Below are 15,021 nucleotides of genomic sequence, written 5' to 3' on the forward strand. Positions count from 1 at the left end.
ATGGTGTTCAGATAACATACTTTGTGTGACTTGAATCCTTTTAAGTTTATTGAAACTTGTTTTATAGCCTGGAATATGGTCTCTCCTGGTAAATAGTCTCAAAAAGAATGCCATTTCTTTTTAGGTCAAAGTTGGGAAAATTTCAGCAATTAATTCAGTTTTTTTTTTTTTTTTTCTGTCTCCCCACTTTGGGTACTCCAGTTACATGTGTATTAGCTTACTTGAAATTATCTCATAGCTCACTGCTGCTATTTTCATCATTTTTAATTCTTTTTTCCTCTGTGTGTTTTATTTTAGATAGTTCTTACTGCTTTGTTTTCAAATTCACTAATCTTTTCTTCTGCAATAGCTAATCTGCCACTGATTGCTTCCAGTGTGTTTTTAATCTGAGACACTGTAGCTTTCATCTGTAGAAGTTTGATTTGGATCTTTTAAAAATATTGTCCATGTCTGTACTTAATTTTTGTACATGAGGAATACAGTTATTACAAGTGTTTTAATGTTTTTGTCTCCTAATTTTAACATTTGTGTTAAGTTTGAGTTGGTTTCAGTAGATTGATTTTTCTCTTCACTATGAGTCATATTTTCCTGCTTCTTTGCATGACTTCCAATCTTTGACTAGGTGCCAGACACTAATTTTAACTTGTTTGGTGCTGATTGCTTTTATATTTCTATAAATATTCTTGACCTTTCTTCTGGGATGAAATTAAATTACTGTGTAATTATTTGATCCTTTTGGGTCTTTTAAGATTGTTAGGTGGGAACAGGGGAGTGTTTAGTCTAGGGCTAATTATGCCCCACTACTGAGGCAAGACCCTTCTGGGTGCTCTACATAGCATCCCATGAATTATGAGATTTTGCAGCCTGACTGGTGGAAACAGGCACTGTTCCCATCCGCATGTGGGTGCATGGTACTGGTCTGTCTCATCCTTTTGTATGATTCTTTCCCCAGCCTCAGAGAGTTTTCTTACACGCGTGCTGAAAACTCTGCTAAATACTCAGTGGGACCCTCTGGAGATCTGTGTGATTGTTTCTCTCCCCTTTGTTACTATATCCTTTGAACCTAACCTGCCTTGGTCTTCCTGGGTTCTCAGCTTTTTCTTTTAAACTCTTGGTGTTTGTCAGGGTCTGCCTGTGTTCCCACTCCCTGTCCCGTGGCCTGGAAACCCTCTCAAGGCAATAAGCTACAGCAGTGGTAGGGTTTACCTACCTGTCTCTCAGGGATTTTATTGTCCTTTATTGTCTGACATCCAGTGTCTTAAACATCATTGTTTCATATATTTTGTCTGTTTTTTTATTTGTTTTGATGGTTTCAGGTGGACTGGCAAATCAGATCTCTACTACTTTATCTTAGTTGGAGGCAAAAGTTTGGTACTCTTTTTTTTTTTTTTTAATTAATTTATTTATTTTTATTTTTTTTTGGCTGCATTGGGTCTTCATTGCTGTGCGCGGGTTTTCTCTAGTTGTGGCGAGCAGCGGCTACTCTTCGTTGCGGTGTGCGGACTTCTCATTGTCGTGGCTTCTCTTGCTGCAGAGCAGGGGCTCTAGGTGCACGGGCTTCAGTAGTTGTGGCTCACGGGCTCTAGAGCACAGGCTCAGTAGTTGTGGCGCACGGGCTTAGTTTCTCCGCGGCATGTGGGATCTTCCCGGACCAGGGCACGAACCTGTGTCCCCTGCGTTGGCAGGCGGATTCTTAACCACTGCGCCACCAGGGAAGCCCAGGTACTCACTCTTGATTTGTGTATAATAATTTCTTGAGGTTTGACTTTGTGCTATAGAGCACATTAGACTATTTCATCTGTATCCCTAATGGTTTATATATTTGGATGCCAGAAAGCTTAGTTCTAAATCTGCTTATCGGGAGAATGGGGATTCACTTTATATTTGCGACCTCCTTGTATTTTTGGCACATTCTGGCATATTCAGTATGTCCTCTCTAATGCCTGGTAAAATGAAATACATAAACAAAGTACTCAGTATGGATTTATGGACTCAATAAATTAATTAACATTTTTTAAAAAATTTATTTATTTATTTTTGGCTGTGTTGGGTCTTCATTTCTTTGCGAGGGCTTTCTCTAGTTGTGGCAGGTGGGGGCCACTCTTCATTGTGGTGCGCGGGCCTCTCACTATCGTGGCCTCTCTTGTTGCGGAGCACAGGCTCCAGACGCGCAGGCTCAGTAGTTGTGGCTCACGGGCCTAGTTGCTCCGCAGCATGTGGGATCTTCCCAGACCAGGGCTCAAACCCGTGTCCCCTGCATTAGCAGGCAGATTCTCAACCACTGCGCCACCAGGGAAGCCCCGATTAATTAACTTTTAAAGGGCCAGGACCCTTCCTGTATCCTGAGATATGATTCTAATCCTGTGCAGTTTATGCAGCAATTCTTTGAACTGTTGGAAGATTTCCTAACACGTTCCTGCTGTTGTTGCTGTGTTAAGCAATAATCTTGGTCTTAATGGTAAATGAACTGGAAAGTCTAACTGTAAGTTCCTCTGTTCATCAGGAAACACAGTACAAAGGTTATAGTCAGGATCCTGCCTATAGTAGGCTTTAAAATGTCTGGTTCTGCTAGTATATAATCTTTCTTATCTTTTTTTTTATTTTGAGGTTTGATATGAACTCAAGAGAACCATTCCATTGATGTCAAGAAGGCAGTTATTTGTTGACTAAAATTCTGTTACTCTGGCATGAGCTCTTTTTAAAAACATACAAATATTTTGTTATGAGAATGGAACCAAATATTTCACTAAGGGACCTATCTGCTAGGGGTGAGTTGTCATCCTGAGAGATGCTTGGAAGACTTGTGAGACTCTTACCTGTTTTGCCAGCCAGATGTCTGCCAGCTCCTCTGACCTAGATCGAGCTCCAGTGGGAATTTCACTATGGTTGCTTGATCTGGACTCTAATTCCCCTGGTAATCCAGCAGTGCTGGTTTTGTAATTAAAAGTCTTCAGAAATTCTTTAAGATATATTTGCTTTTTTAAAATCATTGTGTAATGACTTTTGTAATTGGAGTTATTGTTTCCAAAGAATATGTTTTTATTGTTTGTATGTACTAGCATTCCTTTAGATACAAAGTAAACTATAAAGAAAATTTCTAAACTCTGGATCCCATTTCTCATTAATTTTAATTATTGCTGTGTTCTTTTTGAAAAAATTTTGAGGCAATGGAGTATGGAGCAGAAGTCATTGTGGCCATGATCCTGTCAGTTTGTCTTGTTCTGCCTTCTTGGTGCCCTGTTAACTTCACCTTTCTTGCCAAGTTTAGTGAGCTTATTAATGGTAGCAGTTTCTCCCTTGGTGTTTCTATGTCAGCCCAGTATGTAAATTTGTAATGTTGAGCAATTGGTAAATTAAGAATTAATTTGTGTTTACTAGCTATATAAAAAAGGCTACAAATTTAAAATTTTTAATTGAATTATCCAGTTCAGATTACATTAAGTGTGCCTATGTCTTTGCCAGTTCTGTTTGGTTAGGGTTTCTTTTTGCCCGAAGTGAGAAGTTTAATCTGACCAATCACTTTTGCAAAGAGCCAAGCATGTATTTCCCATCAGTTGTCTTATAAATGTCTTTGATAGAGGTGTTTTTAAACTTAAAAAAAAAAAAAATTAACCTTAAAAAAATTTATGCTGACGTACCTACCACTTTTTTTTCTCAAGCAAAAATAAAAACAAAAACATATTTGGGAGGAAGAAGGGATACTTAATTCTGAAATTTAGGAACATAAGTGTTAACCAGTGTGTCATATATTTTTTTATGGAGTGAGTTGTTCATTGAAAAAGAATTTTTTTTTTAAAAAAAATTTATTTATTTATTAATTTATTTATTTTTGGCTGTGTTGGTTCTTTGTTTCTGTGTGAGGGCTTTCTCCAGTTGTGGCGAGCGGGGGCCACTCTTCATCGCGGTGCGCGGGCCTCTCACTGTCGCGGCCTCTCTTTGCGGAGCACAGCTCCAGATGCGCAGGCTCAGTAGTTGTGGCGCACGGGCTTAGTTGCTCCGCGGCATGTGGGATCTTCCCAGACCAGGGCTCGAACCCGTGTCCCCTGCATCGGCAGGCAGACTCTCAACCACTGCGCCACCAGGGAAGCCCCGAAAAAGAATTTTTGAGATTACAGAATCTCAAGGATGAAAAAAATTTAGAAATTATCTGATGCTAGTTAATCATATTAAAAGTAGATTTGGTATTATTGCTATGGTTATTTAGGAATTAGTCCTTATTTTTAAGAGATGTATGCTAAAATATTTCATATGTAGTCTTTGTTAGAAATGGAGTGGAGGTACATTGTTGGTAGTGGTGAGAATTATGTGGTAGAATGCCAGCTCAGACATTTTCTGTTGCTGCTGTGTTGTTAGCATATTTGTAAATGCTGCGTTTAAGTGGTGTGAATTTCAGTAATAGACAAAATTGTTAATACAGGTTAATTGAAGTCTCTATTTGGCATCTTCTTGAGAGACCTCTTCTTTGGGAACTCTTTCTTTTCCTGCTGATGTTACAGTGCCTCAACCAGAGGATCCTGAGTTCTACAGACTAGTCATTAATAAGTTCCAATGTACAATTTTAGCTTATAATGGTTTAAGAGGTTGCCTTTTTCAGTTTAATTTATATTTGATTCACAGGAATGAGTTTTTTCAGGTAGAAAATATTATTTTGGGGTAGATATATTCCTAATACCTTTTAAATCATATTGATAAATTATCATTTACTCTGTTTGTGGATGATGTTGACCTGGTCGATTACCAAATTCATTAAATAAAAGACATTTGTATACTCAGTTGTTTAATGGTAAGTGATAGTTGTTTTATGGGCCTCATGCCTCTTAAAGTTCTAATGTGCCTTCTGTATCAAATTGTCAGTTTAAGAACAAAATGAAGATTAGAGGCAACACATATAGTAAATGAGATTGTGTACCTGTTGTTTTTACTCATTTGTTTTTTTCCCTTCCTATTCCCAGTCTTTTAAGTACCATCTGCAGATGATTCCAAAGTCTGAGTTACAGTCATGACCGTCCAATCATTCCTTTGGGATTTCCCCATGTGAGTGTCTTAGAGTCATCACAAACTCAGCTCAACTCGTCTTTCTTTTTAAACTGGTCTTATAGTGTCCTAAATGTGTCAGTGGTATCATCATTCCTTAGTCACTCAGGAAAATCATAACTGTGGTTACACACATTCATGAGAATGTTTTAATAGTATTTGTTTATTTATTCATTAGTTCAGTAAACATTTATTTAACTCTTATATGCAAGGAACTGGAGGTACACAGATAAAGAAGATTTCATCTGTTCTCTCTAGGAATTTGTAATCACATTGGGTAAAAAATTGTGCAACAGATTACTAAGCACTCTGGTTTAAGCACAGTATGCATAGGATGCTGTGGGGACAGAGAGGGAGGCACCTTCTTAAGGATGCAGCTCAGGGAGGAAAGGAGAGGAGCTTGAGTTACATTTTGGAAGACCACATAACAGTAGAACAATATGCTTGGGAGAAATGTTGAAAGGCATGACTTTTTAGGAAATAATTTGGCAAAATATGAGGCCTTAAAGAGTGATTGATTCTTTTGATGCAGCAACCTAAGGAAATTATCTGAAAGAGAGAAAAATTCTTTATATATAAATGATTTGTGTTTTTTTTTTTTTTAATTAATTAATTTATTTATTTTTGGCTGTGTTGGGTCTTCGTTTCTGTGTGAGGGCTTTCTCCAGTTGTGGTGAGCGGGGGCCACTCTTCATCGCGGTGCGCGGGCCTCTCATTGTTGCGGCCTCTCATTGCAGAGCACGGCTCCAGATGCGCAGGCTCAGTAGTTGTGGCGCACGGGCTTAGTTGCTCTGCGGCATGTGGGATCTTCCCGGACCAGGGCTCGAACCTGTGTCCCCTGCATCGGCAGGCAGACTCTCAACCGCTGCGCCACCAGGGAAGCCCAAATGATTTGTTTTTATAAACCTTTTAATTTTGATTTAATTGTAGAGTCACATGCAGTTTTAAGAAATAGTACAGAAAGACCCTGTGTACCGTTTACCCAGTTTCCCCCAATGGTAGCATCTTGCAAAACTATATGATAGATATCACGACCAGGATACTGTTATTGATACAATGAAGATACAGAACAATTTCATCACCACAAGGATCCCTCATTATGTTGGCCTTTTATAGTCTCCCTTTCCCCAGCTGTCTCTGACCCCTGACAACCATTGATGTGTTCTCCATTTTTATAATTTTGTAATTTTAAGAATGTTATATGAATGGAATCATACTGTGTGTGACCTTTTAGGATTGGCTTTTTCTAATCCCTGGAGATTCATCCAATTTGTTATGTGTATTATTAGTTCATTCCTCTTTATTGCTGAGTTGTATCCCATGATATGGATTCACACAGTTTGTTTAACCATTCATCTGTTGAAGGAAAGCTGACTTGTTTCCAGTTTTGGGTAATTATGAATAAAGCTGCTGTGAACATTCATGTACAGATTTGTGTGAACATAAATTTTCATTTTTCTGGGATAAATGCTCAGGAATTCAGTAGCTGGGTTGTATGGTAGTTGTATGTTTAATTTTTTAAGAAACTGCCAAACTTCCCCATACCGAACCATTTTACATTCCCACCAATACTGTATGAGTACAAAGGATGCGTTTGTTATTTTTTTTTTTTTTTTTTTTTTTGCGTTTGTTATTTTTTTAAAAAGAAAATAACATAAGCATTCAGTAAAAGTGGAATAATTAAGTATTGACTATACATCTATATCATGGAATACTGTATGGGTCATCAGAAATGTTTATGCAGTGGTTTTTTTGTTGTTAATATTGGAAAATGGTTGTCTTAAGTAGAAAAGCAGAATCTAAAATACTATCACCTCAAGTAATAATAAATAAATAAATGCATAGAAAATAGAGAAATGATTCATAATTGATCACTTGAATAAAGAATGTTTATAACAAGTATATGTTAAAGGATATTCATATTTAGCTTGGTTCTTATGTCACTCCTATCAGCTGATGGTACCCTTCATGAAAAAAGGAGGGAGAGAATGTATTCTTCCCTATCTAATCCTTGTTTATGACAGTATTGAAGGGCTCAGGGTATTCACTGCCTACGAAACAACTTTTCGTGAAAGTTAATATAACAGTCTTAAGAATACCTGATTCTGGGGAGGGGACAGGGGCAGTATGCGGGTGGGGAGTTAAGAAGTATAAACTATGCTTAAAATAGGCTGTGGGGGGATGTATTGTGCCCACAGGGAATGTAGCAAGTGTTTTGTAATGACTGTAAATGGAGTATAACCCTTGAAAGTTGTGAATTGCTATGTTGTGCACCTGTATCTTACATGGTGTACATCAACTGTATTTCAATTAAAAAAAAAGAACACCTGATTCTGTGGTTTACTGGATATAGTCAGGGCATCTGATGCAGTCTGTTTTTCTTATCATCCCACCATGGGAATATATGTTTCCCTACTCTTTAAAGTTCTTACTTTTCTCCTTAAGTATGTAAAAACATATGTATAAACCTTATCTGACTTGAAATTGCATCTCTGAACTCAGGACTTTTGTTCATTTTTTTGTTCTACAGCTCTAGCTTTCATTTTCTGTGATTCCCAATTACGCCTTCTGCCTCTGCTAGTTTGGCCTCACTCCTAGGAGTTCATCTCTCCCTGTGACCTCATCTCCCACAAAACTGTTTTGTCCCTTTCATTACGGGTAAACAGAATTGTCTGTCTTGCAGACCATATGATCTGGCCAGCCTTTCCACCAAGTGTTAGTATTTAATATTAAACAAATTAAAAAAATAATTTTCTTAGTTTTGTTTAAATACTATTGTTGTAATCACTATTTTTCTGTCTTTTATTAAAAATACAGAGTATTAGGTTGAATCATGTGAAATTGATGTAATGGTTGAATGTGGCAATTTCACATTCTTCAGATGAACATTTCTTTAGCCTTAAGGGTTAAATACACTTTTATTAAGTTAGCCTGAGAACTCTGCCACCCCATAGATTGTTGCTTCGGTGCAAAAATGAGCACCAAGTTTTGAACAATAGTCTATTGCTGTGTTTTGGGGAATATAAAACCTTTTTATGTTGGTGGTTTAGTATTCATCCTTTCGTAGTCTTCACCTTGGAATATGTGTATTTTTCATCAGCAGTGCTTCTAAAAGTCGGTCACTGTCTTCTGCCTCTGACTATGTTTAATCTAGTATTGTTTAAACATTGCAGTGTCCCTGAGTTATAGAGTTCTTTTAAGCCAAAGCCATTTACAGGAAGAACCGAAGAGACATAAGAAATGTAAACCTCAAACAGTATAGCATAGCCATGAATGCTATAACTGGAAAAACACATAGCTTGCACTGCCACAGTCTATGTAGAGCTAAGGCCTGTGTAGAGCTAAGGTGGAGACCAATGGTTCTCCACCCTATTAGGATAATCTGGAGAGTTAAAAAAAAACTACTGATGCCCAGGAATTCTGATTAAATTGGGACCTGGGCAACAACATTTAAAAAGCTCCTGCATGTTTGATTCTGATGGTTAGCTCAAGTTGAGAACCTCTGTTTTGGACCAACTTTGAAAGCAGAGTCAGGTCAGATATATGCACAGACTTGGAAAAATCACTATAGTGACTCAAAGACTAATCTTTGTGCAGTATGAGAAGCATAGCTGGATTTAAAATTTTTTTTTTCTCCTGTGAGTCACGCCCAAAGATAGTAGCTATTAAAATGGTCACCTTCAACAATGAAGAATAGCAGTATATCATTAGGGAGTTTAGAAAAATGAAAATGCAGTTTTTGTGAAGGCTATGGCTAAATCAAAGCACGGTAAGACAGGTAGTCAACACTATCATCATCAATGATAAGTCACGTTGATAGCATTTACACTTGAGACGGTCGTGATGAGAATGTTACTTTATCTCTGTGGTCTTCCTCCCAAAACCCATAACTGCAGCCTAACCATGAGAAAAACAGACAGATCCCAATTGTGGGACATTTTACAAAATGCCTGATCTGTACTCCTCAAAGCTGACATGGTCATCAAAAAGAACGAAAGTCTGAGAAACTGTCACAGCCAAGAGGAGCTTCAGGGGACATGACAACTAAACGTAATATGTTGTCCTGGATGGGATCCTAGAACAAAAAAACAAGGAAAAAGTAAAGAATTCTGAAAATGGTATGGATCTTAGTTAATAATAAGGAGTCAATATTGTTTCATTAATTCTTATAAGTGTACCATACTAATGTGTAGGATATTACTAATAAAGGGAAACTGGGTGAGGGCATGTAGTAACTCTGTACTGTCTTTGCAGTTTTTCTGTAAACCTTAAACTGTTCTAACCCTTACCAGTAATTTATTGAAAGTGATGCTTTGGTAGTTAAGATACCATGCTGGTGATTTCTAGCTAGCTTTATTAACCCCATGGCAGGGCATGGACATGTCAGTCCAAATCCATTACTCCTAATGGAAAATCAGGGTACATTCACACTGTATTGAGTAGAACAGTAATATCATGTCTTTATAATTTAGAGCACATTCCAGTGTTATGTACTGTTTCTGCTCCTCCCCCCTCCCCTCCCCTCCCCTCCTCCCCAAAAGAAAAGAAGAAAGGGGAAAAGGAAGGGAGGAAAGAAGGGAAGGTAAACCTGAAAGAAGGAAGGAGGAAAGAGGAAAAAAGTAAAGTAGAGAGAAAAAGAAGAAAGGAAAGAGAAAGGAACAATGGTGGAACGAGAGCCTCTATATAGTCAGCTCTCCAATCTGCTGTTCGTTGAATGTGTGGAAGCAGAATGCACGGATACAGAGGGCTGACTGTACTGTGTCATTTTATGTAAGGAGCTTGAGCATCCATGGATTTTGGCATCCTTTGGCGGTCCTGGAACCAATCTCCTGTGGATAGGAGGGCCAACTGTATCTCAAAGGTTATGAGGATGAAACTAAATTATAAATAAGATATAAAAGATGTAACTTGGTATTGGTATGGTATTGGTGTATGTAACTTGGTATTGGTATGGTATTGGTATTGGTGATGTTGGAATAATTCACAATAAATGTTATAAGTTCAGCTGTTGTAGCAAAAGTATATGAGTTTACAAATATTAAGCAGTGAAAGAAAATTTTAGGTTTCAAACAACTGAAATCGCCATTAGTTTTTTTCTTTTTTCTTTTGGTTGTTAACATTCCAGTTGTATAGGGAACTACAAGTGACTAAAATGGACTGGGCTTTTTTAAGTAGGGTGAATTGACAGTTTTTAAAAATGTGTTTTTGTTGTATATGAATTTAATGATCTGTACTGATAAGTGAAGTCATAGTCATTTTGCAGAGCAACATAATGTTGCTTGTTTTATCTACTTCTTGATAAAGTGTTTTATTTCCCTTTCTTATGTTTGACCACATAATATCAAGAATACGATTGTCATTGTTTCTTTGCCTTTTGCTGTGATGTAATGTTTGCTTTTTTTCCTTAGCCTGGGATGTATCTTGATTTTCAAAATAACCAGGCATGCTATTTACATGAAACAGATAAGCATACCCATGTAAATCTTCATTGATTCCCTGAGAGGTGCTGTGTATTTTTTCCTTTTTCTTTTTAAAAACATTTATTTATTTATTTATTTATTTTGCTGACAGCCTTAATAATGTTTTCATAAAATATGATGGGTTTATAAATCTGTTTAACATGCCTTTCCCTTTTTGTCTTAGCGCTTTGCTTCTAAGTTGCAGATGCAGTGGCTGAACAATACGCTGTGTGGTGTGACAGGTAAATTTCCCAATTTACCTGCCGTAATAGTGTGCGGTGTAATGCCATTCAGTCATCTCTGAATTTTACTTGCCTGATTAGTTGAGTGAAGCAGGTTTTCAATTTAAATGTAACTTCATCTGCTTGATTAAAAATGTAACAGAACATTATCTGCTGCAAATAAATTTCAGTGGAAGAGATGATTTTCCCTGTTTAAAAATAACATCTGTTTATATTGGCTGGAAGCAGACGATTAATACTTCTCTAATTTCGAGGTTTACCAGTCCAGCTCACCTGTCTCTTTGCATGGATAGTTGAAATTGATGGCTGTCGAGTATAAACATTTACCTGTTGATGTTTAGTTGATGGATTTCTTTTTTAAGGATAATACAGAATCCCATCATTGGGCATTCATTTATTTGCTGCTCATCAACATGATTGACAGTTTTGCCAACAACATGGAAAAAGGATCTTCCTTCATGATGCATACGAGAAAAATTTTACCCCTCAATGATGAGCGCCCTACAGAAAAACAGATTCTTGTGAATTCTTTTTCATAGTTAGTATTTATTTGAATTCTGAGTTTAGAGACCCTGAGTATAATTTTAAGTCGAGTGTGTAGTAAATGAGGGTAGGTGGTACTCTCCTGCTGGCATCTTTCATCAAGTGATTAAATGTGTAGGCCAAACAGATAAGGAGGGAGAAAGATAGGAAAAAAAACCAAAATGGTTATTTTTTCTCAGTGCTTAGCATAGTGTTAGGCATGTAGCAGACCACTCAATAAATATTTATTGACTTTGAATTAAATATTAGGCCCACGGTATATTTGATATTCTACAAATCTAACAAACTGGATTTAATTGGTTTAAATATGTAGTTAAAAATTATAGCAAAAGAAATTGTGGAATGCTAGTTTGTCTCTCTTTCTCACTCTTTTTTTTAATGAAAACTTCCCTATAGGAGCTTATTAGAAAGTAGATTTTTAAATTCAGACTTCTATAAATATCCTCTAAAATTTTACTAAGTAAAATTTATTTTAAAAAATAGATGTAAAAAAATTCTAACACTAGTAAAACAGCAGTACAATTCAGTGATATTTAGCATAGAGTAAAAACAATATTTTTAGAAATTGTTATAGTTCCATAATCTCAAAAAATACTGTCATTTTTTTTTGAGTGCTGTATTTATTTTGGTAGAGTATTCTGAACATGTCGCATATTTTGTAGAAGAATAATTTTGCATTGTTTTGATAACATTTTTGTTGTCCTTTGTCATAAAGCAAACAAAAATATTGGCATGAAAGTTACTGAATTGATATATTGGAAGCTCTTGTTTCAATTGTAACATTAGGGGTTCTTGGCCACATTATATATAATTTAAATAAAAACTCTATATTTTTCAAGTAGATATTTGAGGTTTATATCAAAATGTTTTAAATCAAATAATCAAGAAAATTAGTCTTTGCTCCCAAACATATAGGGTACATTTTAACCTCCAGTCAGTTTTCAGACATCTTGGATGATTTGGTTGTTTTATTTGCAAAAAGTAAATATTTGTGGGTTGAATTTTTTCAAATCCATCAGAATAATCCTGGATATTTAGCAGAAATTTTTTGCCATAGTGCTTTAGGAGAACAGTTCAAAGTGTAAAAATGTAGATACTTAAATGTAAGCATATATATCTGGTATAGTCTTGAATTACAAATTTGTAATTTTATCATTGTAACAAATTAATCTTGTTTAAATATTTAAGTTAAATGTGGGCTATGTAGGTTTTTAAAAAACTAGATAAAGTCAACATAAGAAACTTAGAATATTTTATGCTGTAGCTTTCTTTGTACTTCCTATCTATTTGCAAAACGTAGATGAGGTTTTTTCTGTTTCACTTGTTTAGATGATATTTAATGAAGAGCAGAGTCTATACCTAAAGAAGAATATGCTGTTAGTTGAAATCGTATCAAGGTCTTTAGGGTCTTCAAAGAGTTGTGCTAGCGCCTCTGTGATTTGCTTTAAAATTTAAAACTTTGTCATGCATCTTAAAAGGGGGTGAAATGACAAAGAACATTCATAGCAGCTTTATTCATAATAGCCAAGACATGGAAATAACCCAGATGTCCATCAATTGATTAATGGAGAAATAAAATACAGTATATTCTTAGAATGAAATATTATTCAGCCATAAAAAGGCACAAAATACTGATAAATAATACAAAATGCATAAACCTCCAAAACATTATGCTAAGTGCAAGAAGCTAGACACAGAAGGCTACATATTCTATGATTCCATTTATATGAAATGTCCAAAATAGGCAGATTAATAGAGATAGAAAGTAGATTAATAGTTGCCAGGGGTTGGGAGGAGATGGGGATGTGGAGTGACTTTAATGGGTATAGAGTTTATGGAAGATGTTCTGGAATTAGAAGACTGGCTATCTTAAAATTGTGCTATCATTCTTTGAGGTTTTAGTGTACTTGTTTCAGTTTGAGAGATTGACAACCTTTAAGGTAGATTGTAGATAGTATGTTAAATAGTAGAAACATCCTGCTGGAAATATTTAGGAAAATAAGAGCAATTTTATATTAAAATCACTGTAGATATTTATGAACTACAAATATATTCTCATAATACATTACGGTGACTAAAAACTTCCCTTAGCAATTTTTGCATTAAGAATCTTATAAATCAGCATTAGCTTTGTAAAATGTTCATGTGATCAAAATTAGGCATTTTTTTTAAATTTATTTTTTTTTAAATTAGGCATTTAAAAAAATTATTAAATAATAGTACCATTGAAATTGTGAGAACATTCATTTTGTGATTCAGAGGAGAGAGAGTAGATACTTGAATATAAAACATTAGTTCAGTTTTCAAAATCAATCCACTGTAAAATATTGGTTGTCTTAGAGGTTAGTCATACTGAATTGTATGCTTTATTATTTGAAATGTGGTTTGTTTTCAACCTGCTACAGAAATCCTTTTCCTTCAGATACATTTTAGAGCTTCTGTGTAAGTACATTGCTGGGTTGACTCTAGCTGTTCAGGGCTTGGGTCCCACTGGCATTCTTTTTTTTTTTTTAATTGAAGTGTAGTTGATTTACAGTACTGTGCCGATCTCTGCTGTGCAGCAAAGTGACTCAGTTATACACATGTAGACATTCTTTTTTTTTAATATTCTTTTCCATTGTGGTTTATTCCCAGGAGATTGGATATAGTTCCCTGTGCTATGTAGAAGGACCTTGTTGTTTATCCATTCTAAATGTAATAGTTTGCATCTACCAACCCCAAACTCCCAGTCCCTCCCTCCCTCCACTTCCCCCCGGCTACCACAAGTCTCATCTCTGTGTCTGTGAGCCTGTTTCTGTTTTGTCCATTGGCATTCTTAGCAACTTGATTTAGCAGCTCTTTCTTTTATATTCAATTGAATCATTAAAAATTGTCTATATTCAAAGTGTTTTGATCTACAAATATAACAGTTTTATATGGTTGAACCCAACATTGGTTTGTTTCAGGTTACTAGGCAAGTATGAGTACAATTTCAGTACTAATATTAAATTATTTATTGTACTTTTCTGAACACTTTACATATATTAACTCATTTCATCCTCACAACACAATGAATTAGTACTGTTAGTATCATCTCAACAACCCAATGAATTAGTACTATTAGTATCATCTCATTTACAGAAGAAGAAGTAGGTCTAAAGAGGTAAAGTAATGTCACTAAGTGCGTGCGAGACTTAGGATTTCAACCCAAGCAGTCTTGCTCCAGAGCTCACACACTTAACAACAATGCTGTGTTGCCTTCTACTCTTAACCTAGCCCCCTCTTCACCCTCTGGTAGTTTTGTAAATTCAAGCTTAATTCTTTCTCTTGCCTTGAGCCTCTCTTCTTTCCCTACCCAGTGTTAGTTAGGTATTGGGCTTTTATTGTGTTATTCCAGATGTGTTTTGTTACTACCGGAATAGATATTCAAAGGAGTCTTTCAGCAGAATTCATTATACTTGTATTGTGCATGTTATTTTGTAAATTTCAGAAGCCTTCTATCTTTATATCAGTTCAGCTAACACTTGTTGAATGCTTTTGTGTCGGATCTTATTATGTAGCAACTTAATATGTATAATAATGTTAACTGTTAATTGATAAATCTAGGAATCAACTTAGTCTGTGTCATCTAAAGATTCAGACAGTGTTTTGGATCACTGGTAAAGTAAGTTTCCTGTTTTATTCAGTCCCTTAATGGCAGTTTTCCAGATTCCCATTATTGACTTTCATCAAGGGAACAAGCATTTAAAAAAATATGCCAGAGC

At 35.8% G+C, this 15,021-nt stretch overlaps 1 protein-coding gene across 10 annotated transcripts in view; it reads left to right on the forward strand.

Annotated features, from left to right (window-relative positions):
• Window positions 1-15,021, forward strand: part of ZCCHC7 (zinc finger CCHC-type containing 7) — a 188,031-nt gene that overhangs the window by 41,226 nt on the left and 131,784 nt on the right. Inside the window, exon 3 of one of the 10 annotated variants that reach the window (XM_057548832.1) lies at window positions 10,678-10,735. The exons of the other annotated variants lie outside the window; for them this stretch is intronic. Within the exon in view, the coding sequence (XP_057404815.1) occupies window positions 10,678-10,691 (14 nt within the window). The 3' untranslated portion in view covers window positions 10,692-10,735. The remainder of the gene's footprint in view (window positions 1-10,677; window positions 10,736-15,021) is intronic. 10 annotated transcript variants of the gene reach the window in all.

Source organism: Balaenoptera acutorostrata, chromosome 6, assembly GCF_949987535.1.
Source record: "Balaenoptera acutorostrata chromosome 6, mBalAcu1.1, whole genome shotgun sequence".
In the NCBI taxonomy this organism is placed as follows: Eukaryota; Metazoa; Chordata; class Mammalia; order Artiodactyla; family Balaenopteridae; genus Balaenoptera; species Balaenoptera acutorostrata.